Source organism: Rhinopithecus roxellana, chromosome 21 (genome assembly GCF_007565055.1).
Source record: "Rhinopithecus roxellana isolate Shanxi Qingling chromosome 21, ASM756505v1, whole genome shotgun sequence".
Classification (NCBI taxonomy): domain Eukaryota; kingdom Metazoa; phylum Chordata; class Mammalia; order Primates; family Cercopithecidae; genus Rhinopithecus; species Rhinopithecus roxellana.
In genome coordinates this window covers 36,736,847-36,764,175 of record NC_044569.1, presented here as the reverse complement: position 1 = coordinate 36,764,175, position 27,329 = coordinate 36,736,847, and the positions used below count along the sequence as shown (strand labels likewise).

At 49.4% G+C, this 27,329-nt stretch overlaps 1 protein-coding gene across 4 annotated transcripts in view; it reads left to right on the top strand.

Moving 5' to 3' along the window:
- MBP (myelin basic protein) overlaps nucleotides 1–27,329 on the top strand; it is a 154,035-nt gene that overhangs the window by 124,696 nt on the left and 2,010 nt on the right. For 2 of the 4 annotated variants that reach the window (XM_010355240.2, XM_030925733.1), the window contains 4 exons: nucleotides 18,109–18,213; nucleotides 19,237–19,272; nucleotides 19,619–19,651; nucleotides 23,296–23,415. In XM_010355240.2, the coding sequence (XP_010353542.1) occupies nucleotides 18,109–18,213; nucleotides 19,237–19,272; nucleotides 19,619–19,651; nucleotides 23,296–23,415 (294 nt within the window). The remainder of the gene's footprint in view (nucleotides 1–18,108; nucleotides 18,214–19,236; nucleotides 19,273–19,618; nucleotides 19,652–23,295; nucleotides 23,416–27,329) is intronic. The other 2 variants (XM_010355241.2, XM_030925734.1) reach the window with 1 other exon arrangement.

Sequence of the window (27,329 nt, the reverse complement as noted above, 5' to 3'; positions counted from 1 at the left end):
CCTGGAGAGCAGTGCTGGTGAGAAGGAGGATTTTAAGTCTGGGTAGGAATATCTGATGTGTGGGAGGGTTGAGCGAAGGGTAGCACAGCACCCAGTGTGTGACACGCTGGCAGGTAGCGGCTTGCCCCCTGCCCTGTTTCCTGCTCTGCGAGAGGCATGCTGTCTGGAGTGGACCCTGGCCACAGAGAGATGCAGCCTCTGCCAGAAACCCCATGTTGCCAAGCAGAGTGGAGAGGATCGGAGTCCTGGGCTTCTGTATCCGGATCATAGTAAGAAACTCAATAGAACGCTTCATTCCTCTTCTAAAAAAATTATTTAGCAGGGAAAAGCAGCCCTCTGTTCTCCACAGCTTCATCCTGGACAGGTTTTGCATGTACCTTTAAAAACCTGGTCAAAGATAAGTGAATTCTCTGCACAATGCTTTGTCCACGTGACAGACCGCGCCTCACTCCTGTGCACACAGGGCAAGGCCATTGAAGGCCCTGCAGGCTTCCACGACTCGGCTCCTCGCACTCCATGCTTGTGTACTTGTGGACACCCCATTCTGGTCCAGATAGGAAAAGCAGTAGGGGTGTGTGTGTGGTATTTACATGTCTATGGAGTGAAGGGAAAATGAAGATAAGCGTAAGTTGAAACTAAAGGCTGGGCAGGCTGTGTGGGCTCCCAGCGTTGCTCCTGGTGGACAGAGAACCCTCCCAGGGCTGCGTGCTGGAGACCTCAAGTTCTCCCTCCAGCCCCCTGAGCAGGGGCCGGCAATGCCTGGCTCACAGAGGCCGTCTCTGCAGGAGGTGTACGCAGGGGGCAGGCGGGCTGGTCTGAGAGCCCCCAGGGTGCCCCTGCTAGAAGACAGTGGCAATCCCATGCCACTTGCATACTGAGTGGAAGAATAAGTGAAGAGCTTCCCTCTCTCATCTCTGAGAAGGAGTTTTTGAGTTTGAATGTCTTCCTCCAGTACTTTGGGATGCTTTGTTATTGCAAGAAAGTGGCTGTGAAGGCACCAGCCACGGAGGAAGGAATTGCAAGGGTGGAGGCACTAAATGGTTTTTTTTTTTTTTTTTTTTTTTTTTTTTTTTTTTTTTTTTTTTTTTTTATATTTTAAGTTCTAGGGTACATGTGCATAACGTGCAGGTTTGTTACATATATATACTTGTGCCATGTTGGTGTGCTGCACCTATCAACTCGTCAGCACCCATCAATTCGTCATTTATATCAGGTATAACTCCCAATGCAATCCCTCCCCCCTCCCCCCTCCCCATGATAGGCCCCGATGTGTGATGTTCCCCTTCCCGAGTCCAAGTGATCTCATTGTTCAGTTCCCACCTATGAGTGAGAACATGCGGTGTTTGGTTTTCTCTTCTTGTGATAGTTTGCTAAGAATGATGGTTTCCAGCTGCATCCATGTCCCTACAAAGGACGCAAACTCATCCTTTTTTATGGCTGCATAGTATTCCATGGTGTATATGTGCCACATTTTCTTAATCCAGTCTGTCACCGATGGACATTTGGGTTGATTCCAAGTCTTTGCTATTGTGAATAGTGCCGCAATAAACATACGTGAAAAAAACTAGCTGGGCGAGGTGGCGGCGCCTGTAGTCCCAGCTACTCGGGAGGCTGAGGCAGGAGAATGGCGTAAACCCGGGAGGCGGAGCTTGCAGTGAGCTGAGATCCGGCCACTGCACTCCAGCCTGGGCGGCAGAGCGAGACTCCGTCTCAAAAAAACCTAAATGGTTTTAAAATACAGAGGGATTTTAAAATACGGGGATTCCATGACAAAGGACCCTTGAATCAGCTCCCAATGGAGACAGAAGCAGCTGGGTGGAAGGCTCAGGCTGAGAAGTGTCAGGAACCAGCAGAGTCAGAACCGAGCACTCCCTGCCCTGTGACTCAAACACCCACAGCACTCATGCCCTTAGCTGAACGGAGGGTCTCTGCCTGGGTCCACCTCACCCTGTGTCCTCTCCCTCCCTGTCTCTCTGTCTGTCTGCTTCTCCCTCTCTCCCTCCCTCTTCCTGTCTCTCTCTTCCTCTTCCCTCTCTGTGCAAACACACCAGGAGGGTAAGGGAGACACCCCAGCTATGAATCAGGTAACGACGAGGCGAAGAACAACCTGCTGTCGTGCCGCGGTGCCCCCTCCAGAGCGGGACCCTGCTCCGAGCTCCCTGACTCCTGGGGACACCGGTGCTCTCAGGCTGACAGGGCTCTTTTCTTTGAGGACTGGAAGGCGGGCAGCAGGAGCACAGGAGGGGAATAGTGTGACATCTGAGAACCCAAAAGCAAGCTGGGGAAGCAAGGATTCCAACGCGAGAGGAGGAACACACAGGATGGGTAATGGCCACGTGGGAAGTAGACCCACTGTTCTCTGCAGTTCCTCTGTCAGCACAGCCCCTGCCCGCCCGCCTGCCTGTCCATCAGGCGCTGCAGGTCCCTGGAACCTGGTGCTGGGTCTGCACTGGAAGCTGGAGTGAGGGCACCTGCGATGCAGCTGGACAGGTAGCCCCGGGCAGGGTGGCTCCCCTCGGCCCCACCAATGGTGCCAGCTCCTCCAAGCTCCAGGCTCAGCCTGGGGCCCAGGACACTGACCTGAGCAGGAAGGAGCCGCTCTGGGCTTCCAGCAGTCACCGTCTCCGAGTCCTTGGACGTCCTTTCTGCCTATTTCTCACAGACCCTGTGCTGCCAGCCTGCCTCGGAGGACACTGTCTACCCCTCAGCCTTGGCGCCCATGGAGGCTTCTGGAAAGACCTGCCCTGCCTCTGAATCCGCCATCACCCAGCACATTGGCATTTAGGAGGCAAAACATTTTGTGCCATGGGAAAGCACAGGATTAAGAACCAAAAATGCTTGGCTCAGGTCTCATGGCACCACGTCATAGCCCTGGACCTGGGGCAGGTGTCTGTCTTCTCCGAGCTTCCTTCCCTCTCCTGTAGAACAGCAACGGTGGCAAAAGCATCATCTGTCCTGCAGATGCTGTGGAACATTGTGCCGATAGAGTGAGAAAAGCAAATGCCCCATAGGAGCCTCATCCTCTGAAAACATTGGTGTCATCGTAACCCTGCTCCAGGGCCGCTCCACACTCGTGCAATTTTGGAAGAGGCCTGGTGACCCTCGGAGCTGCTGGGGAGAGCAGCACTGGCTCTAAAAAGCACTGGTGGCCCTAGCCCCTCTGCCCCTCAAGGCTATAGCTTTGGGTCCTCTGTGTTTCTGTGCTGGGGCCTTAGTTTCCAAAACTGTAAAATGAAAATCACAGTGGTTAACCCCACATCAATCCCTGCTCCCACCATTCTTAGAAGGAAATGGCAATCAAGCCTCAAAAGCTCCGTGGTCAGGGCAGCTGGACTAGAACTTCACCCTCTGGCTGTCAGCTCCAAGTCATCTGCGCTTGGGAAGCAGCCGTCTCGGAGCCTCCCCTGTGGGAGAGAAGTCCCTTTTGCCATGGGGAAGAGGAATTTTTTCCGTGGGTCTCTTGGGACGAGGAGCAGAGACCCTGCTTCCTGGAGCTGTGGTCATCCTGGGTGTGCTCCTGCATGGAGACGCCGTGGCAAAATGGTACCCGGGGGTGAGCTGCCATCAAGGTGCTAACCAGAGAGGCCACGGCACAGCCACCCCAAGGAAAGCACACAGCCATGTTAAGGACTTCCTCGCCACTCTGACAGCAGCCCTCGGCTCTGACAGGTGCTGTTTGTCCACCTCCATTGCTTCTCCCTCTTCAGCACACTCACCAGGACGAGGACGCTGGAACCCAGCATCAAAACTCTTCCCCTTTGAGATTAAACCCAGATCAGAAAAATGCAGCCACTGGAAGGGTTTACTTAATGGCAGACGCACAGGCTGCCGACCTTTGACTTTTGTGTCCTTCTGTGCCCAGAGCCAGAGCCCCGATGTGGGTCCCATGAGGTTTCGTGCCAAGAGGTCTCTGATGCCGACCCCTGTATCACCAGGGGACAGAGGCAAAGGCCCCCAAAGGAGGCTGCGGGAGCTTCACCTCCGCGTGAAACATGGGAGAGAAAACACGACCAGATACGCCCTGACCACATCTACAAAAGCGGTATCGGAATCTCTGTCCAGCCTCACAGTTTGCTAAGAGGAGAAACACTGATTTTCCTGTCATGAGGCAACTCAACAACTCCCCACGGAGAGCACCAGGAGGGAAACCACACGCAGGTCACGGTCGCCAGTGGCCACCACCACCTGCAGCGCTCTCAGTCCCAGTGTCTGCAAGGAGCTGTATTGCCTGGACAGCCTCAGGTTACCTGAAGTCTGCATCAGAACTAAAGGCATGTCTGGATGTTTTCAGACATAGAGAAAAGCCCGCTATTCTGGAGGGTACACAGCTTTCTATAAAGAAAATAAATGCCTGCGACTTTCTTTAACTCGTGCGAGCCAATGATTCAGGAATAAACATAATCTTCAACCCAGCAAAGGGCAAAAGCACAGGAAAAACTGCATCTGTCATTCAGAGAAAAGAATTCTCTCCAGACTGCAAAATCCAAAATGCCCTGATCTTGCTAGGAAAAAAAAAAAAAAAATCTATTATACTCTCCTGAGGCGTGGTAGGAGCTGTTTGACCAGAAATGGGCATGCTTTTTTTCAGAGGAAGCTATTATTTAATTAGTATTGTAACTAGTATTTAACTAGTATTGAAAAGAGAACCACAGTGTTCTGTGATTTCTTGGAATTGCCAGAGCATTGTGATGTCAGGGGGATGGGGAGTAAGAATAAGGAAGACACACCGCCCACCATTCACGGTCAGATGTGTCATCTCATCTGCAGCCTTGCAGGCTTTGACACATGTGTTCTGTCCAATAATACTGATTTCATTGGTGCCTGTTTTAGCTGCTGGGCCAGTTGCCATGGGAAACAGATGCCATGACCCTAAGCTTCAGATAATTTGCAGGGGGTCTGCTGTTCACCACTCCCACCGGTTTTTAGGTAGAAAATACACATGCATTGAAACAGAAGATCCCTGGAGAGAAAGGAGGCCGCCACGTAGGTGACTGTCTCCTTTGAACATCTTTAAGGAAGATCATTTAATCACTTAAACAAGGTTTCTGGGGATGTAAAGGATCTTTGTGAGCCATGAAAGAAGTGTGGTGCAGGGGGAAAATGGTAGAAAATGTGCATCTAGTTCATCTAGAACTACATTTTACGATTCCTAATTCAAAAAATACACCGAAGAAGCATATTATCACTTTCACAAGAAAAAAATTATATGAAATATTCCTCTGTGTCCTTTCTTATCATGGCAGCTCAGAAAAGCAGTGACACCACTGTCTTCCGTGGTTCCAAACAGGCCACACAGATTCATCCCTGAGCTCTCTGGCTCTGAGTTTTTTCAGATTAACTTCGAGCTCTCTGGTAATCTGCATTTCCTGAGAGTGCCACAGGAATCAAATATTACCCTGGGAGGAAAAAAGAGGATAAAGCAAATTCATTCGCTCTTCACTCTCAGGACCACTGGTGAAACCATTGAAATGAACAGCATAGGTCCCGAATGTCGCTTTGTGGATGTGTGCAAAAATCCACCACGTTCAACCTGGGAATTAAAGGAACACTTGTTCCTTTAATACTTACCAGGTACTTACCAGGAGATACATTGGCTGGTTGGTTTTCAGTCACATAAACAAAACAGGACGGTCCGGACAATGCAATCTGTCAGTCCTGAGGCATCACTTTCCACTGAAGGAGGGACTGACAGGCCCTTTGTTTTAATTACATAGAAATGAAATGCACCTTTTTTTTTTTTTGAGACGGAGTCTCGCTCTGTTGCCCAGGCTGGAGTGCAGTGGCGCGACTTTGGCTCACTGCAAGCTCCACCTCCCAGGTTCGCGCCAAGAAATGCACCTTTCAAAATGACAGAGAAAATTGGAAAATCATCTCATTAACTGCACTTGCATTTATTGTATCCATCAGTGTTTACCAAAATAATTGGGAACTAATTTTCCAGTAAACAGCGCAATTGAAGCTTCCCTCATTCCCTAGACACTAACTGGCATATGTCATTGACTTAGTCTACAGATACTAGTTTATTTTTCTCATCTATGAGCACATTGTTATTTCTAGCCAATAGCTTCATAACTTACTATAAGGTAAGTCTACAAATTCTTGTAATAAACAAAATACAATTTAAAAATCCATTCTTCTCCCTTCCCTTTTCCCTTTCTCCTATGACTACCCAGTGAATTTCCTCATAGGCCACTGAGTTTCAGGTGGGTAATGTGAGCCTCTCATCCTACATTCACTCCACAAGAGTCTCACTTGGCATGGAGTCTAAAGATCAAGCCCTAGACAGCCAGCAGACTCGGCAAGCAGGTCCCTGAACCTCTTTGCATCTCAATATTCACATCTGTAAAATGAGTGGGGATGTGGGAACAGTGCTGCATGATGCTTTGGTTTACGATGCTCACACCTCATGTTTTAAAACCAAGACTCACTGCTTTCTCTGTTCTGGTTTTGCATTGAATCCTTTTGGGGACACAGGGAAAAAATGTACATTCCTAGAACTTGGACCAATTACTTGATTAAGACAATGCCCATAAGTAAATCCCTACTGCATTTAGCCACTGGATGGTGGATGCTGTTCTCTGGGCATATATTGAGATGCATCAACAGAGAGACATTTTTCTAACGTGTCATTCTGCGATGACATCACGGACCACACGACAAAGGGAAGACCAGGCGTTTGCTAAGGCTCCACAACCAAGTGCTGATGGATGCATCTCTGTAGCAAAGGCCCTAATGGGAGGCACAGGTGGAGAAAGCCAGGTGCATGGGACCCCGCCGTGAGTGCCTCCATGAGAATGCACCATTCCAGGTTTACAAGAGGGCAGAGGTCTCCAGGTGGCAACTCCACATGGAGCCAACTTCCTGTGCTCCATCCCATCAGGTGGGAAAATGGGGCAGATGTTATCAACACTCAGTTATTTGACCCACTTCCCAAAAACTGGCACACAAGAACAATGGGGAAACAATGTACTATCTGTTAATATGTGTGATCTGAAAGAAGGCAGATCATCTTTAATGATAGATGTTTTGACATGTGACTGTGTCAGTAAGAACACTATTGTGAGGGGAGGGTGAGATGAGCAGGAACTCTTTCTCATGGGCATTTATTTATTTATTTATTTATTTATTTTTGAGATGAAGTCTCACTTTGTCACCCAGGATGGAGTGCAGTGGCGCGATCTCGGCTCACTGCAACCTCCGCCTCCCAGGTCAGGTGATTCTCCTACCTCAGCCTCCCGAGTAGCTGGGATTACAGGTGTCCGCCACCACACCCGGCTAATTCTTGTATTTTAGTAGAGAGGGGGTTTTGCCATGTTGGCCAGGCAGGTCTCAAACTCCTGACCTCAGGTGATCCACCCACCTTGGCCTCCTAAAGTTCTGGGATTGCAGGTGTGAGCCACCATGCCTGGCCTCTTATGGACATTTTCTTAATTAATCATCCAAGTTCTAGGAATGCACACTTCTCCTTGTGTCTCCAAAAGGATTCCATGTGAAACAGGAGTAAAGACCTCCAATACCTCGCCTATCTGTTAAAACTGCAGAGTGGGTACCCAGCGGGCTCATTAGCTGCTGTGGACTGTGGCAGAGCTGCTGGAGGCTGTCAGGCTACACTGGGCCAGTCTTCTGGGTAGGTGGATCTACACCCGTGTATCTAGTGATTTACTCTCATCCAGAAGAGAAACACGGGCACACTCCAGCTTGGGATGGCAGGGAAGGAACCCAGGCCCCACGGGGCCCCGTATGGTCCCACCTGGAGAATCAGTGAGCTTCAGGGTCCGGGCCAGTGAGCCGGGACCCGGTGAGCGGAGACCACGTGGGCGGGGACCCGGGCAGGCTCAGAGCCATAAACTCACTAGGTCTTCACGTGTTGACCTTGTGATCATTGATTCAGGGAAGCAATTAAATTCCTCTCTCAGACAGTCAAGAGCTTGAACTCTTTTTTTCCCAACCACAAAACTCCAGGCACCAGTGAATATTAATCTTTTTTCAAATTAATTGTAAACGTTTCTTCTGAGAGGGAGCGACTCCATCCACGTATATGATGCTGCCAAGAAAGGCCTTGGCCCTGCAGCCGCTGATCTTCAGATGCATCGGGAGGCAGCTCATCTGTTACTCCTCCCCGTTTAAGAACGCCCAGCTCCCCAGACCTTAAAACAAATTGGAAAGCAGGGCGCGAGGTGGTGGAAACCAAACCAAACAAAAAAAGCTGTTCCTGATTTCTGGAGAGAAACGGGCCGCCAGCAGCAGCCTGGGTGCCGTGCGCAGGCGCTCCGCCTGCTGGTGATGAGGAAAACAGTTCTTCAAAAATCATACAATCAGGCTCATGGAAAAAGGAATTTCTTTTACAAATAAATGGCCACCCATGGTCTTCCTCCCATGATTTTAAAAACTTTTCAGGAAGGTATTATATTTACCAATCGAAAGTTTGTCATTTTGTTGTTGCTCTCTGAATCGTGATGAAAACCTCTACCGATAGGAAGAGGCTTCTGACACCGTTGAGTAAACCAAGAAAACTCAGGTGCAGAAAACGGTGTGTGTAGTATGATCACTTTGAACGGCATTTGCATATTTTGTCTGTGTTTTTGAACAAAGCCAGATCTAACAATGTGCTCATCAAAGTGTAAACCAGGGCCATCCTTAAGTGGTAGAATTTTTCCACAAACTTTCTTAACTTTCTTATTTCATGTGATATCTTTATATAAGCATGTATTATTTTTCTAAACAATAGAAAATATTCATTTTTTAAAATCAGGTCATTTTTTAAATTATTCACTTGTCCCAAGTAGTCAGCTCCAAATAAGCCAAACATTTTGCAGAAATGTCCTGGCCTCATCTCTAGCTGCCAAAACACAGATTGCAGGATGCCCTCCAGCATCTGAGTCCACATCACCAGGTGCAGCCTCTGTCCATTTCTTATTTTATGGTGCAACTGACCACCTAGCTCTTCCTCTGCTTTTAATCACCTACAATGGAAGTGCAGTACTTGAAACAGGTTGGGGATGGCCATGGAGACATAAATCTCAATGAATAACCAACATGTTCACAGTTTTGGCTTTTTTTAAACCTTAGTGTGTACAACTAAAAGTATATCAGGGAATTACTAAATATGTGTCCTAAAAACTAAGCAGACCCTATGCAGTGGCTCACACCTGTAATCCCAGCACTTTGGGAGGCCAAGGTGGGCAGATCGCTTGAGGCCAGGAGTTCAAGACCAGCCTGGGCAACATGGTGAAACCCGCCTCTACTGAAAATACAAAAATTAGCCAGGCATGCTGGTACGTGCCTGTAATCCCAGCTACTTGGGAGGCCGAGGTATGAAGATCGCTTGAACCCAGGAGGTGGACGTTGCAGTGAACCAAGATCAGGCTACTGTACTTCAGTTCAGCCTGGAAGACAGAGTGAGACTGTCTCAAAAAAAAAAGATAAAAGAAAAAAAAGAAAAAAAAAACCCTAAACATAACAGCAGGAATCCTTTCTCTCCTAGAGAGCTGAAGTTCAGCTCTCAGTTCACTTTCAAGATGACCTTATACAGCACAAGTGGTCCTGGGGCCGCGGCTCAGAACTTCTGATGGACTGACGGGGGAAGCTGAGGTTGCGAGGCTGGCTCAGGCCCTCAGCAGTCTCCTCCGGGAAGGCTTGAGTGTGGGCCACCCCCTTCAGCGTCCCCCGTGGCTGGTCTGTGAAGTGACTTGAGTTCACCTTCGCCCCCTAAGCGCCCCACCCAGCTTGCGTCTTCCCCTCACCTCCTCCTGTTGTTTCTTTAAGGCCTAGCATCTTCTCCCAGCTCCTCCCACCTAGGAACAAGTAACCTGTTTACCATAAGGTGTGACAGAATAAGTGCCCGTTCCTCATTAATTGCAAAATAAACCTCCCAAAATACTGCTTTTAAAATCCGCGGACACCTTGCATTTATCACATTTCCTGCTGCTCTGGAAGCCGTGGAGGTGGTAGTGCATTCCTACAATTGAACTGAGCAGGGTGTGTGGTGAGCAAGGGGCTGTGGGGTCAGTGAGGAAGGGGCCGAGGGGCTGCATGAAAGGACCACAGACCTAGATCGAGGATCCAGAAGGATGGGGCTGCTTCTGACCTTGCCTGCTGGCCCGTGTGACTGAAGCTGTATTGGATGGACCTGCAATCAGCTATTCACTGAAAAGCGGGGCAGACACAGGGCTCCACTTCTCAGCCAAGCCATCCTAATACTGTGTGTAGGTCTCATCTCGTAAATGTAAATACACCTCGACCTTCAAAAGGGCGTCAGTGTCCCAATGCTGTGTGCTGCTATTCCTTCAAAGAAGAAGGGAGCCTCGGCCAGGCAGCTTTACCGCAGGCTGTTGGGGAAAGAAGGGTGGGGCATTTGAGCGTCTCTTCTGTGCGTCACCCCAGGGCATGGGAATGTCATGGCCAAATCAGATCGGCGTCGCTTGGGGGAGCCTGGGTCACTTAAAGGGTGACTCAGAACTACAGCCAAAATGTGGACACAGCCCAGAAGTCCCCAGAAGGGTGAATGGATGAGCAGAAAGCCATCCGTGCATACAGTGCAGTGGATGTCATTCAGCCTAACAGTGGAAGGGCGTTCTGACGGGCTGCAGCACAGGGAGTCTGGAGGGCCCTGCGGTAAGCGTACTAAGCCATCCCCAGAGAACAGACGCTGCGTGGCTCCATGCAGAGGAAGCCCCTAGGGTGGCCCAGTTCATAGAGACAAAGTGACTTGAATGCGGGGCCAGGGATGGAGAGTGAGTGTTTCATGGGAACCGGGTTTCAGTTCGGGGAAGCTGGAGAGGGTCTAGAGAGGGATGGCAGTGATGCATTATACAACAGTGCAAATGTGATGTATGCCACTGAATTGCACACTTAAAAATTGTTAGAATGGTAAGTTTTATGTTATGTGTGTTTCACCCCCATAAAAAATTTACTTTTTAAAAAGTGGCTCAGATGCAGCACCCGTCCATGCGGACCACGCAGTCCCCTGCCCGAGGTCGTTGCCACCCTGAGGCACGTTCCTGGGCTTTTCTTCCTGTGCTCAGCACAGAAGCTCTTTAGGAACATCAACCAAAACCCAGGCCTGGAGTCTCAGGAAACAACCAATATGGAAGCTCAGCAGAGACTGATCTCGCATGCTTTGCACCTTTCCAAGGTGGTTTCTTAGTAAAATTCTACAACAGAACACTCGGAGAGCCTCTGTTTCAGTCCCATCATTTCACCCAAGAGGAACCAGAGCCCCAGGGCCCCAAGGGACTTGCTCAAGGCCGCACAGGTGGTGTCAGGCCCAGGCTGGAGCCTCCCAGCTCCCTGCAGCAAGCTGTTTCACAAGACTGCCATGGAGGGCTTTTGTTCCTCTGGCCACTTTCTGTTTGCTGAGCTCCACTGTGTGAGCCAAATGCCAGAAGCTTTGGGGATCCCACGGAAGTTTTTCTTTTTTCCTCTGAAAGATTAAAATCTAGCTGAAGAGGGAAGATGCTTGCAGAAAGCTAAAAAGGACAATCCAATGCCAGATGAGGGTTGTAGCCAAAAGAGGCTGTATTTTCCCAAAACAGAGACATTTGGAAGGGGAGCACACTCTAGGCAAAGGTCAGGGAGCCCGCAGGAGCCCCGAGGCAGAAGGAGATGCCAACGCTCTCAGGGGAGACCCAAGACGGCCAATCCGAAAATTCGCACAGTGAAACAATGCGTGCGTGAATTCCACTTCTGGCTCTACAATGACAGGTCATGTTAAATGACCTTATTCTAGTTCACAAAATAATGAACAAAATGGGCTTGCTTTGGGAGTACAGTTCTATGAGTTGTGATGCACGTATGGATTTGTGTAGCTACTGTCATAATAAGGACACACAACCCCATAGCCTCCCACCTCCTCTTCCCTCGTGGTCCACACTGCACCTTCCCCCCATTTCCTACCCCCCAGCTCTGACCTCCCCCAATATAGGTCAGCCTTTTCCAGCATGTCATAGAAATGAGATCACACAGTATAAAACCTTTTAGAATGGCGGCTTTTACTCAGCAAGGTTCCTTCGAGCTGCTTCTAGGCTGTTGCCTGTATCTAGAGTTTGTATTTTTATTGCCAAGTAGTATTTCATGCCTGGATACAACACGGTGTGTTTACCCCTTCAGCCTCTCAAGAACATTTGGGTTGTTGACAGTTTTTAGTGAAATCTAGTGAGTTTAGCTGCTGTGAACATTCATGTACAGGTTATTGTGTAAACATAAGTTTTTATAAAAATTTAAATTACTTTTCCCTCAAAAGATGGGTGGCCAATATATTCATTATAAAAAGCGTTTCCAAAAACATGTAATTTATCCTTTAGTATTTAAAGCAGGAAATGGAATTACAGGGTCATATGGAAAGTTTAGGGTTAACTTTCTAAGAAACTACCAAATTGTTTCCAGGAGTGACAGTTCGCATTCCCAAGGTAATCCATGAGGGCTCAGGTGGCTCCACATCCTAACCAGCACTTGGGAATGTCGGCGTTTTTTATTTCGGCCATTCTAACGGTGCGGTATCACCTCACGGCTTTGATTTGTGTTTTCCTGATGCTGATGATGGCGTCGAACATCTTTTCATCTGCTTATTCACCCTCCCTACGTCCTCTTTGCTGAAGTGTTTATTCAAGTGTTTAGTCCATTTTTAAACCAAATTGTTTTCTTCTGGTTGAGTCTTGAGAGTCCTTTACAGATTCTGCTTTCAAGTCCGTTGTTAGATACGTAATTTGCAAATATTTTCTCTCTGTATGTAGCTTGTCTTTTTATTCTCTTGACGGTGTCTTTTGTAAAACAAAAGTTTTTCAATTTGGATGAGGTCCAATTTATCCATTTTTCCTTTTATAGATGATGTTTTGGTGTCAGGTCTAAGACCTTGTTGTCTACTCACAGGTCAGGAAGGTTTTTCTCCTGTGGCTACTTCTAAAATTTTATAGTTTTACATCATGGATAACAATCTATGATCTATTTTGAGTTCAATCTTATGTAAGGTGTGGATTGGGGGTTAAAATGGTTTTTTGTGGTTGGTTTTTTCTTTGTTTGTTTTTTTTTTTTTTTTTTTTTTTAACATATGGATGTTCAACTATTTCAATGCTGTTTGTTGAGAAGACAGTTTTTTCCATTGAATGATCTTTGCTAGGAATTGGCTGGTCAGATTTGGGTGAGTCTATCTCTGGACTCCATTCTGTCCATTATTCTACGTGCCTGTCCTTCTTCTAACACCACACATCCTCAGTTACCATAGCTGCAGAGTCAATCTTAGAACCAGGTAATGTGTTCCTCTCACTTTATGTGTCTTTTTCACAATTGTTTGGCTATTTTTGCTTCCTTGGATTTCCATACAGTTTTAGAATCCACCTCTCTATCTAAACAAAACCGTGCTGGAATTTGAATTGGAATTGCATTAAACCTGTAGATCAATTTGGGGAAAGAATCAACAGTTTTACTGTGTTGAGTCTTCTAATCCATGAACATAGTATGTCTCTCTGTTTATTTAAGTTCTCTTTGATTTCTTCCACCAGCATTTTCTAGTGTTAGCGTTAAGGTTCTGTACCTTTTTGCTAAATGTATACCTAATATTTTGTTTCCTTGATGCTATCCTATATAATAATTTTTAATGTTGTTTTTTAATTGTTCATTACTTGGATGTAGACATATAATTGACTAAATGTCCTTTTAGTAATAGGTCATTACAACTATGGTATAACAACACAAATATAAGACTGCCTCAAATTATCTGTGCAACTAATGATTTATGGCTAAAAGCCCAAGTCAGAGTCCTAGTTCAGTCACTCTTCAATGCATCTATAACTGAAAAATGTGTGTGATCCCATGATAATAATTCCATTCACTGAAGACCAGTGTCAGTTCTGTATTAAAAGTGAACTAAACAGCCTACACGTTAATTCAACAAATAGTTGATGCTCACTGCATTCTTCGTTCTGTGTGAGGACCACCAATAAACCAACTGCCTTTTTCATAGACTTTTCTGACAGTGATAATAGCTCCAAGAGCTCAAATAAAACCTACCAACACCATGTGTACCTCAAAAGATTTAAACTACCTTTTCCTCACCAGTGTAGTGACCAACATATTCATTATAACAGTCACTTACAAAAGTATATCATTTTTCTTTTATCATTTAAAGCTGGTATTCCTAATTCACATGTGAGGCATTATCTGTGTAATTCTCCATTGAATCTCTGACAACATGGTAAGTTGTAAAATCCTCTGAGATCTGCATAGCGTGACTGAGCATTCATTTCTTTAAAATCCTGACCTAAGCCTAAGTTTTTTCTTTAGAAACTTAAAAAGGTTAAGGCATTTTTCTAGTTTAATCACAGGATGAGTGATTTAAAGGTCAATGATGTTTCTTGACTCAAAATCCAAAGCTCGGCATCTAGAGAAATGGAGAAATGGAGAAGTGGAGAAGAGGAAAAGTGGAGCAAGGAAGAAGCGGAGAAACGAAGAGGTGGAGAAGTGGAGAAGCAGAGAAGTGGAGAAGTAGAGAAACGAAGAAGTGGAGAAGTGGAGAAGCGGAGAAGCGGAGAAGTGGAGAAACGGAGAAGTGGAGAAGTGGAGAAATGCTACCCAAACACCAAGGGCAGCGTGGCTTGCCCTAGACTGTGAGCTGTGTCAGTGATCCCAGCCCATTGGAGTAGAAGCTAACAAGTAACTTCGTCTGGTAGACATAACACTTAAAGATGTACGTCCTAAAGTTTAAACAATTTCCTGTCTCTTCCATTTTGTTTTTTGATTCATAATTTTACACTCCCTCTCTGACGGTTTGAGGAGAAGGTACAAGGCTGGTTAGTGGTGACTAAATACAACTGGTGACTGAACGCAGAGAAGTATTCGATAAAAGATTACGTGACACAAGGAGAATCAGAGAATTCCTTGGATTCTTGCAGAATTCACAGAGAGAATGAGTTGGAATACGAAGAATCAGGGATTTCTATTAGGACTCCAATGTCCCCGGCCCTTCTGACATCCTCACGTTCAAAGGCCCACAGCACCTGCCTGGGAGGAAACTGAGCATGCAAACTCCACTCCTCTGTGTGTGAGAAGGTGGAGGTGTCAGTAAACAGAGGTGTACCCGCCTTGGAGTGCCGGCCACATGCAGAGTGCCAGTGGCCTTCTGTGAAGAGTCTGGGAGCTGCGCTCTATGTCTGAGAGAGGTTGAAAGTCTCACCAGGAATGAGAATCGTTAACCAACGAGGGCACAAAATAGGAAAAACAACTAGTAAAATATGGAGTGCTGATTACTAAGAAATCCAAGGGATAAAATGGGATTTTTTTTTTTTTTTGGAGACAAAGTCTCCATCTGTCGTCCAGGCTGGAGTGCAGTGGCGCAATCTCAGCTCACTGCAACCTCCACCTCACAGGTTCAAGCAATTCTCCTGCCTCGGCCCCCTGAAGCTGGGACTATAGGCGCACAATGCCAAGTCTGGCTAATTTTTTGTATTTTAGTAGAGACGGGGTTTCACCATATTGCCCAGGCTGGTCTCAAACTCCTAACCTCAGGCAATCTGCCTGCCTTGGCCTCCCAAAATGCTAGGATTACAGGCGTGAGCCACCACGCCCAGCCAAAATGGGATCCCTCTTTCATTCCTCATGCATTCAAAACCTCTGAGGCAGGAATTCTGTCTGCTTCACTTTTGCGGTATCTTCAGAACGTGGACCATGCCTGGCCTCCGGCATTTAGTTGGGAAGTAATGAGGCCCAGAGCAGAGAGGGACGAGCACCTCATGGTTACACCGTGCTGTGCCTGCACCTCTGTCACAGGGGAGGCCACGGGCAAGGGGTGCAAAAAACAGAGCTCGCGGTGCTGAGCAGGCCCCGTGCATGGGAGACGCCTTTGCCCTGGGCCCTAAGGAGGTTCCAGACAGAGGGGAGAAGGAAGGGCCTTGTGGACAGAAAGGATCCTGCACAAGGCCCAGGGCAGGGGATACGCAGCCCGTCCATATGGAAGATGGGCTGGGCCAGGGCATAGGCGCACGACCCAGGGCAAGGGATGGATGCTTAGCAGCCAGAGCAGGCAGGAGGAGAGCTGAGGCTGGGGCTCCGGCTCCTGGCAGGACTGCAGCCAGAGCGAAGGGCCCTCAGAAGCGCCCAGAGTAACAGGGCTCCTACTGTGGGCAAGGGCGGCCACGGGACACTGGAAGGAGAGGGACATCCGCGTTGCTTCTGTTTCAGGAAGCTTGCTCTGCTCTGGGTGCTGAACGCTGGGAAGGTGGACAGGAAGCCTCCCCACGTTAGGGCCCAGGGAACAAAGAACTTCGGCTTCCCCCTGAAGGATGGGCAGGGCAGGGAGCCTCACAGGCAGCAGGGGAGGTGTTAGTAGTCTGGGGGTGAGGGCAAGAAACGTTTGAAGCAGGGGTCCCCAACCCCCAGGCCCTGGACCGGTACTGGTCTATGGCCTGTTAGGAACCGAGGTGCACAGCAGCAGGCAAGTGGCGGTTGAGTGAGATTATTGCCTGCGCTCTGCCTCCTGTCAGGTCAGCATTGGCACCAGATTCCCATAGGAGAGCAAACCCTACTGGGAACGGCGTGTTCGAGGGATCGAGGTTGTGCACTCCTTATGAGAATCTAATGCCTGATGATCTGAGGTGGAACAGTTTCATCCCAAAACCATTCCTCCGTCCCCATCCGTGGAAAAACTGTCTTCCACGAAACCCATCCCTGGTGCCAAAAATGTTGGGAACTGCTGCTTTGAAGAGGATCGAGTAGGGAAGGAGGGCAGAAGAAAGAGTCCAGTGTCAGCAAAACTTCAGACCTGATGTGTGCCGTGTGGAGACCCCCATCTGGGCTCAGCCACAGAGATGGAAATGCTGCACACTCTGCAAACATTGTCCTTTGTGGCTGCCGCATGCAGGTGTCACCCACTGAATTCCACCATTCCGTGCACTACCGTAAATCCCAGAGAAGCGCACTTTAGGCCTTTCGTGGCAAAACTGTCTTCTGAACAACAAGGGGTCCTCCCAATCAATGTGCACAGAACCGAGAGACTGGAGGGAAATGCTTCAATTGACTTCAGTGCATTTAACTGATTTGCTTCCGCTGTGTTCTGTGTTGACGGGGCGCAGCCAGAATGCTGGGGCCAGAGCTCCTCTGACCTCCAGAAATTCGATCCTGCCTGAGGTGTGGGCTCTTTACATGCTGGCTGTTTCGGAACAAGTAGGATCTGGGAGGCACAGTGAGAAAGTGAGGGGGAAACTGACAAAATCAATCCCGCAAGCTCCTCCTGAGTCCCTTTCCTTTGCTTTTCTGAGAACTCGTGGTCGGCCCTCTTGCCTGGTGCGTGTTCACTGCTGTTGGGCCTTTGCAGTTGAGCTGAGAGCCAAGCAGACAATGCATGAAGTCTGCAAAAGCCACAGCATCCCTGTGTCCCCTGTGACCCCTGTGTCCCCTGCGTCCCCTGCCCCTGCCCCCTGGGCGCGTGGCTCTTCCCTTCCCTCCGCTGTGAGCTAAACTCTCGCAGCGCTTACCACTCCGTATCTCCTGTGCAATCTCTACCGACCTGGAATGTTCTGGTTCTGTTGATTACCAGTCAGCCCAGGGCACTCATGCCCAGCCGTTCCTCCCTCTCCACTCCCTCTTACTCGAGATGTAGAAGTGATCGTCCCAAATCAGGCCGGTGCCAGGGTGGCGTGAGACACTTACTTTGAGAAGTGGATACCAGGTCATGTTATGCAGCTGCGTCAAAGCCCATGAGCTGCCTGCCTCATGCTGTCGTGTGTTTTTCTGTGTGTCTTTCCCGAGCATTTTCCTGTATTCAACCCAGAAGCCTGTGGATAATAATCTTTTTCTCTCAGTGCTTTGCCGAACCTGACCCTATCTCAGATGGAATCCCCCTTGAATTACCGTCACGTCGCCTCTATTTGCTTATGCACCTTCATGAGAACCACCCACTAACTCGGTGATAGAAATCTCTGCCCAGCAAGTCGCACACCCAAACCCGCTGCCGCCAGCCCGTAGCTGCCCCAGGTGTGTCTGGTGGCTCAACTGCAGCCTCCTAGTAGAAAGCCCTTAAAAAATCCAGACCACAAAGGAGGAGAGATCCAGCTTCCCTGAGGAGGACAAGCCACAGGGACTCTGGACTTGTCCTGAGGTCACTGCTCCTCTGTCTTTCAGGACTCACACCACGCGGCAAGAACTGCTCACTACGGCTCCCTGCCCCAGAAGTCACACGGCCGGACTCAAGATGAAAACCCCGTAGTCCACTTCTTCAAGAACATTGTAAGTGACGATCTGTGGGAAGAGGTAGCAACGGTGAGGGGAGGAGGGGTGCTGGCCGCTGCTCTCATGCACACAGGACGTTCGTATGTTCGGGGGTGGCACCGGGGCCCTCATCAGGGTAAGGCTGGCCAGGGAACTCACCCCTCGCACCTGATCGCGAGTTCCAAACAAGCACTTCCCGCCACGGATTGCACTGTGCGCTCTGTGCGTTCTCCAGAGAGCTCACTTCTCTTGAGATTAGACTCCCATGTAACGCTTAGCCTAAAAACACAGGCTTTGCAACCTATAGAGAGCTCTTGCCACGGGCTGGGAGGGGAGGGGGCAGCAGAGAGAGCACAGGGCATTTTTAGGGCAGCGAACCTGCTCTGTCGAGGCTGCAGTGGTGTCTGAAGAGCACGCACTTGTCCAAATCCATAGAATGCACAGCACCGAGAGACCCTAATGCCATGTTGCTAATAAGGGAAACTGTTCGGGGTGTGTGGAAACTAATTTCTGCAGAGTTTTTCTGTAAACCTAAAAGTGCCGTGCAAAACGAAGACTATTAAAAACAATAAAACCACAGGCCTGTAATTCCAAGATCTCAGTGCAGCATTTTATGGGCGTATTTGATAAGTGCGTTTAGGAGCTGCAGACCTGGGGGCATCCCCTTGGAAGCTCTGAATGTCAGAGGACCCGCTGCTTCCAGCCCCTGAAAGGGCTCACAGTGAGGCAAAGTTCACCGCCTCCATCAATGAGGGCGGGTGAGTGTCATCCCTGTGTCCCAGGATGGGCCCTTTCCCCAGCTACGGAGCCTCTGGGAGGCGTTTTCCGTTCTCTGAAGCACTTTCTGAGTGCCCTGGAGGATCTGCGTCATCTAGACTATTTCCAGTCTCAGGTCTATACTTCTTGACCAGCTAGGACAGAAATGGGGAGGCTGGGGCCCGGGTGCTTCTGACAGTGCTGGGTGCTGGCCACTCTCAGCAGGCAGGTGCCCGTGCCGCACGGGGCTCCCACTGCAGCCCACGGTTCTCTGTGTCTTTCCAGGTGACGCCTCGCACTCCACCCCCATCGCAGGGAAAGGTAAGACCTTGGAATGTTTTGATTAGTCATCACTTTACTGATAGACCTTCTCTAAAATCCTGTAATGTACCAAAGAGAGAGCTAGGCTCAGAGCTACCTGAATTCATCCCAAAACGTGTTGCCTTGCGGCTCCCAAGTAGAACAAGTCGGCAGATCCATGCACCCCTCCTGCCTCTCCCACGGCTGCACAGCTGCGGGCCCTGAGCCTGCGGCCTCCTCGGAGCTCCGGGTGGAACCTGTTTTTACCACCTCAGCTCCGCCGTGCTTTGATTGTGTTTCCTGTTTATTGAAAGGACTTTCCCTTCACTGACCACCATGTCATTATTTCTTTGTCTTCCTCATGCAGGGGAGAGGACTGTCCCTGAGCAGATTTAGCTGGGTAGGTGATGAACGCACTTCCATCGGCTTCCTCTTCCATCCCAGTCCTCTCAGCCCCGCGACTTTTGTGTTCTGCTCTGTTTCGGTTGCTTCCTGGCCCCCTTCTCTCTCCTCTCAAGACCTCTCTGCCCACAGCTGGGATCGGGCCGCCTTCTCTTCCACTGGGAAAATGAAACGTGGTCTTCCCTTACGGCAGGTCTGGTCTCTTGCTTCTGTGCCTGGGACCTGGCCCTGCAAGGCCAGACCATCTTCTCCCAAAGGGTTCCCAGGAGACGTGACCGGTCTCCCTCCCATGGAGGGAGCAATACCATGTCCGAGAACATGTTTAACTTCTTCCAACACAACCAATGCGAGAAACAAGTCCCAGGAACCCGCACGTGGAAGTGGGACTGGCTGGCCCATCTCAGTAACCCCAGATGCTGACACTGGAAAAATGATTCTGCTAATGAACAGAAAAATAGGCTATATAGAGTTGCTGGATTTATAACCTCATTAATCCAAAGATTTTTGTTTTGTATGTGTTTTAATAATAAAAAAATAGATGTCAAGCCATCCAGAAAATCTTCCTTAGGCATTTTAGGCTTGTTAATGCTGAAAGCAAACTTTCAAGAAAGGTTTAAAATGGCCAGTTAGAAATTTCTAGTGAACAAATTTGGTGTCTGAGCCAAATTAAAATGTCAATCATTATATTCTAACCAAACTTATAGACTTTAGTTACTAGCAAATATCAGATATGATTCTTACTGTATAAAAGTTTTAATTTTAGAATAAAATGGAGGAATAACCACCAACATATTGTAGACAGGTGGTGTCTGTCTCCAAAACTGCAACGCCCGCATACTCTTCAACAGAGCCTATCTACCCCTTCTGCTCAGTTAATAAGCATCATATAAATGAATGAATACATTTTAAAAGAAAGAACAGGAAGAAAGAACTGGAAAAGAAAACAGAAAGAAGGTGGGAAAGAGGGAGGAAGAGAGGGAGGAAGGGACAGGACACTAGAGAGAAAGGCAGAGAAAAGATTCCATGAGGATCGCACCTCAGTCCCACACGTGATTGAACTGAATTAGGAACTAAGCTATTTACTGAAACATTTCCTATTAATGCATATTTGACTTGCTTTTTCTGACCTAATGAATTTGCAAAATGATGACAGTCACGTAGCAAATGTACATGGACTAGTACTCACAGACAATTAATTTTTTATTTTCTATGCCAGCAGGAGACAAAGAGGATAGAAGAAGGAAATTCATTTTTGACCCAGAAATCTTATTTTAGCTACTGCTTTATCTGCTTTTAATTTTCTAGGTGTGGACTTTGGGGCCATCGTGCAGGATCCTCCCTGAATGGGGAGCGATGGGGGGTCGTGCACAGGCCACTCCGCCCAGCAGCTAACAAGAAAGACCCCTGCATTCTTCCCCCGCATCTCTCCTTTTGGGGTCCTACTAATGTCTGTTGAATTTCTCTTTTTTCCAAAGCAAAACCCTTCTCTGCATTTTGTCTGCTTGTCTGTTTCCCAGAGCCGCAGGACTCTCTCCTTGTCTGGAGTTCCGGAGAGCCTCACTTTCTCTTTCTAAACTGTGTTGTATGTTTCCCGGTACATTCTAGGTTGCCCAAAGATAAACATGACTGAGGATTTGAAAGGAGGAAAGGCCAAGCAGATTATTAATCTGAAAGTCAATCCCCGGATTTAGTTCTCGAAAACTCTTTATTTTTGGAGACAAGCAATTAGACTAAGACAGAATGACGTAGCGCTTGCAGGGGAAGCGGCATTCTGCCATGTAGAGCCAGGCTGACAGCCTGGCCTCCCGCACCCTCTGCCATCAGGGAGTGAGTGCAAACCTGGAAACCTCTGGGACGCAAGGGCGAGGCTGGCTGTCCCCTCGTGCACAGTGCTTAGACCTTCTTGCCACACATCCCCTGTCCCTCACCTCACTGGATAGCCCCTGAATCAACTGTTCACACAAAAGCAGCTGCCTGGTTCTGAGTGGCCATGCTCGCTCCCAAGCACAGGTTGAATGAAAAGAAAACTGTACAAGTAGCATGTAGGGTGGGAAGCGCCTGGCAGAGGCTGTGGGTGCAGCCAGGTGCTCTGGAAGCCTTGAGCCCTCTGGCGTCATCTTCCTCACCTCTAAATAAGAGATGGACTAGGTTGCTCAAGGTCCTCCCTGTCCTAAAACACTTTAATGAAATGGAAAAAAGACTGCAGGCTGATGGAGGGGGACAGTTTGGTTTGGTCTCCACAAGTCTTCAGGAGAGGGCACCAGGAGAGGCTCCCATTTCTTGTTGGTAAAACGTAAAGTGCAGTCTGGACCCTGTCCATTGAGTAGAGATTCACGAGACCAACAAGATGCCACCCTGAAAAGCTAACAGCGCGGTCGGCCTTCCCACAGACAGTGCACCCACCGTGGGAGGACCCTTCGCCCCCAGGTGTTAACGTCCACCGCGTCCAGACTCCACAGCGAGCCCCTTCCATTCCTCCCCGTGTTTGCAGTGGAGTTCCCACTTGAGAAGACAGCACAGTAGCAAGCAGAGGCTGGTCCTGGGACACTCGCACCCGTGTGTGTCAGGAAGCCCCTGAGGTCACCCGGCCCATGAGGAAGCCAGAGGGGCTGCTGGGCTGATGAGGCCAGGGCAGGGCGGCCTGCTCTTCCATAACGACAGCTGGCACCAAAGCCCAGAGTTGGCAGCCTCCACCTGAGGAGCGGCATCTCCATGAATGGCTTGTGTTCTCGCACAACCCCATTGTGTAGATGAGGAAACTGAAGCTCAGAGAGGTTCCTGCCCTTGCCCAAGGCCACACAGCTGGAGGAGCTAGAAAGGTGCTAGGGGAATGGGAGGTGGGGGAGTTGAGATGCTGTCCCGCTGCTGCCAGGACGCGGCTGCCCCCCGTGCCAGCCAGGCCTGCCTCCTCCCTCTGTCCAGTTCAGCAGCCCCGGGCTCCTGGCAAGGGCCTTGCTCCCAGTCCGAGCTATGGCCAAGGGAGACTGATTCCTGCTCACGCCTGGGAGAGAGCTCAGATTTTGTCTCAAAACTTTATAAAAGATACGTGGCTCGACATTTCACTAAGGCCAAGGACTCTCGATTTCCCAGACAAATCCTAGAACCACAGGGCCCGTGTGACCAGAATCCAATCTATGCAAATCAATCAGCAAAAGGAGCCCCCAGGAAAGGGCGCGGGCCAGGGCCTCCAGGGACTGGCACCTACACACCGCACAGCCCCCCAGGGTCCGAGTCCTCCAAACACGTGTAGGCAGGAGCCTCCTTACCTTGATTTGCTTGATGTTTGCTAATCTTCTCTTGAACACCCCACAGCGTGAAGGTAAGCAACTGTTCCCTAAATGATTTAGATCCTTAAAATATGTGTGTTTGGGCCGCATTATCTCATGAGAGAGCCTCCGCCCAAACCAGAGCGCTCCTCTCTCTGCGGCCAACACCCTGGTAGACCTGGGGGAGCAGCCTCTCCCGCCCCCACCCCCTCAGCGCGGTGCTGGCCCGTGGCTCCTGAACCACTCGCCAGTCCAGTCCGGGGCCTGGGCCCTTCCCCTGGGCCCTTCCCCGGGGCCCTGGTGGCAGCTCCCAGTGGCTCAAGCAGCCTGCCCAGCACTGCGGGTGGAGGCTGAGCTCTGTGGTCTTTTCTTGCAGGGGGCCGAAGGGCAGAAACCAGGATTTGGCTACGGAGGCAGAGCGTCCGACTATAAATCGGCTCACAAGGGATTCAAGGGAGTCGATGCCCAGGGCACGCTTTCCAGAATTTTTAAGCTGGTAAGGTACCCTCTGCTCAGCTCCACTGAGCGGGGACTAAAGGGTCCCAGACTCCCCAGCTGAGCTGAGCACAAGGGTGGCTGCCGCCTCTGACTCAGCCGCACTGTACCCCGGGCGTGCTCTGGCCCAGGAGGCGTGCAGGGGCTCAGGTGGCATTGCTCACTCGCATTTACGCGTGGGTTTCCTCCGAGATGCCTGTGGAGCCGGAGGCCCCTGAGGAAGGGCTGCGCCTGGGCTGTGCAGGGGCCCTGGAGCAGGCAGCTGAGCTTGACTCCGGGGCAGGGCCCAGCTGGAATCCAACTTGCCCATGCCCGGGGGTTGCAGCCCTCAGAGAGCAAGCAGGAACCGAGCAGACGTGGGTGTTGGGGGAGATCCCTGGAGCCACGGGAGGGGATGCCCAGGAGACCTCAGGGAGTGGGGAGTGGCCCGTTGGCTCATGAGGACCTGGAGCCAGACCCAGGACGAAGGCCAGGCCCGTTGTTTGTGAGCCCTGTCTCTGAGCCTCGGTTTTCTCATCTGTAAAATGGAGGTAACCCACCCACTCAGCTCACAAAATCGCCGTGAAAGTAAAAGGTAGTGACAAACACAAAACGGGCTGGCAGGTGCGAGGCTCGGATTCCTTAGATAAGCAGTCACCCTTGTTATTGTTAAACGTCACCCAGAAAACCTGGAACTCTTAGACAACTGCTCTCGTGAAGCAAAAGGGGAGGCACATGAAGCTCCAGGCAGGGCCGGGAGAGAACCGCGAAGCCAGAAGGCCTGGGAGTCCCCCCGAGGCACCTGCGTTTGCATTTTTGTCTTGGAGGAGACCAGGCCTCTGGGGTCCTCCCCAGGCTGCAGAGAGGAGGGTCTTTCTTGGTGTGTAACATCCTCATTGATTCAGTGACCTCACCTTTGACTCCATGTATTTATTGAGTCTGGATGTGCAGTGTGCTCTGCCCAGCAGCTGGGATCCACATGGGCACAGACACGGTCCCCCCACGTCCTTGGTGAGTGCAGAACCTCTGCCAGGAGCCTCAATTCTGGAAGGTTCTGGGAGGTTCTGTGGACAATAGGCGATTCATGGCACAGCCCAAGATCTTAAGGATAGCCGGTCTTAGGAAAAGCTTTTAATATATGAAGTGAGCGGTGAGTAACTGAGCTGCTTACTTGCTTTATGTCAGATAAAGTGGTAAGCAGGATTCACTCCTCAACGTAAATTCTGAGTAAGAAAATAAATTCTCCAAGTATTCAAGTCTCAGGACCATCATGCTGTACACTGCCGCAGTTCTGGGGTGTGGCCACAAGAGGGCGGAGATGAGGCTCCCCGGGGAGCAGTGTCTGAACCCAGCACTGCAGTCAGGACGGCCCCGCCCCACCTGGCCAGTACCTCACCTGCCTCTGAATCGCCTGGGATGCACGCCCAGACCCCTGTCTGGGCTCTGCCACAGGCTCACTGAGTCAGAATGTCCAAGGGTGAACAAGGTGTTGCCAGTTGTGATGATTTTGCAGACACCGTGCTCACCTGGGAAACACGGATTCATCCCATCTGGATAACTAATTCCTCCACTACCAGCTTAAGGACTGTTAGGCACACCGAGAGAGTTGAGTGCTGGCTCAGAGTTCATGGGATGACCCAGATGAGTGAGGGGCCCCATTTAGCAAGTATTTCCTTGCAATATATGCAAGGCTTACAACCAGTCACTCGAAATGCTTGCAAGGCCAGAGCTTACCAAGACCACCCTGAGGAACAGAAAGCTGCATTTAGATCTGCATGTTTACGGTGTACAGATATAACCAATGTACTACACGCATGTGTTTTCTTAAATAAGTTCAGTATTTTCCCTGAATTTTTTGGTAAGCAGCTTTTAAAAATTATTTAATTTCCGTAGAGTTCAAGGGAAGCATCAATGTATCAAAGCAAATTGCAAATCATATGGTTGTAATTAAATTTTACTGCATAAAAAGTTCATAACTGGCCTACTATGGCCGTATGGCTTAATGAGTTGACTTGGAGCAGTTCCAATAGATTAATAAATCACAGCTCCCCCAGAAATGAGGGGTTTAGAGGCAGGCAGGTGGAGAGGACAGGAACTTCATAGCATTTAATGTCATTTTACCATCTTTCTGTTCTTTCTGTTCTGATTTCTGTTGGAAATCAGTAGTGAGAGGAAAAGACTCAAATCTGGAAGTCTAGCATTGTCAGTAGGAACTGGGTAGAAAAAACTATGCAGGTCACCCCATCGCTCGGAAACCACATCGAACATCATAGGGGCCTCCTGTTTCCCTGTGTGTTAACTTCCACGAACATACATGTGAACGGTTTCCCACCTGTAGTGTTGCTGTGCAGTTGTGAGGCGTCAAAGTGGAGGCAACAGTATCTGCCTTTTGCAGTAGGTTCTGTTCTTTTCCTGTCCTGAGAGAGGAGGTCAGTCTAACCCTCACCTTGTGAGTTCAGTCTTATCCTGACCTGAGCCCAGGGCAGATCAGATGCTTAGATCATGCGACTCCAAGTTGCATGACACATAATAAAGAGAAGTGTGACTGCTGCATCCACACAGGCTCCAATCCTGGCTCCCTCGGGCTGGCTGAGCTTTGGCTCCTGGGCTGTAAAGAAAGGATGATACGAACACCTACTCCAGGGGATGCCGTGAGCACAAAAGAGAAAATGGGGAAAAATGGGTTTCCGGCATGGTCAGTGCTCAACAAATTGTAGGTTCAATTATAAAAAGTAAAACCAACATGCCCACCATTTTCAATGTCGAAAGGGAGCGTCAAGAAAGTTAAGAGGGTGTCTCAGTGGGTCGCCTTGCCAGAGGCTGTAGGGAACTTGCTCCATTTTAGCACAGAAGCACTTTGTTTCATAGGACAATGGTTCTACCGCTTTCCAGGAAGTCCAAAGGCTGATCTCTTGGAAATGCAGCAAAAGGTGAGGTGCGTGCTGACTTCTGGGCTACTCCAGAGGGCAGCTCCAATGCCAGGGATGTTCAAGTTAAGCCAGAATCAAACAGGAAAAACCCACGCTCCTGAGGGAGAGGCTGGCCCTCAAAGGGCAGGGCCCTACACCTGTCAGCCCCCAGGCCAGCAGGAGGCCTCCGCGGTATGTAAGAAAGCCCCTGTATTGGGAGGGAAATCTCACTAGATGGTTCCTAAGGCAGTTTCGCAGGCGAGAATTTCATAAACGTTTTCACTTGTGAAAACAAAAATCCCTTAAGTGAGTTGTTTAACCACAACATAGAGGCTTGTTTATAATGCTAAGTATGTACGTGGAAAACCCCCCAAGAAGTCAGAACTGTCACCTTGGTCTGTTAGTTGCGTTATTTGTAAGGATTCTTGGCGTCCGCATTCCGGTTATTCATTTACTGGGCAGTGTGGAAGCCACAGAATTAGATGAGGACAGTGTTAGTTTATTGCTGATCAGCCACGGTAAAGAGCATATTTCTTCTCTGTCTTGCTTTCTGGGGACTCTTCACCAAAATTGATCATTTCATAAAAGAGGAAACCCAAGGAGAGAGACTAAAATTTGAATAAAAATCTCAATGCAGAAAAAGTGCAGTTCTGCTTTGTCAATCTAAATGACATTCTGTGTGACCAACGCGTGCCTCCTTCTAGAGGGATGCCCACGCCTGGCTACCTCCACATCGTGGGCCGTGGCACACCTGTGCACCATTTCAATTAGCTGCCAGCTCTTTCTTAAGCATCGAAATTATTTGTCCCGCAAACATGTAAATGCATGGCTTAAGACCCCTTCAAGTCAAAGTTTGCAGACAAAGCTCCCTGTGCATTTGATTTGTCTGGTGTGGCAGATGAGATGGCACATAGGAGGGACGTCCCCAGGGACGGACATGTGGCTTTGCTCTTTTCTGGTGCGTGCAGCAAGGGGTGTGCTAGGGTCCCTCCGAAAAGGAACTTGCTCCTGTTGTGGTTGGCAGTTC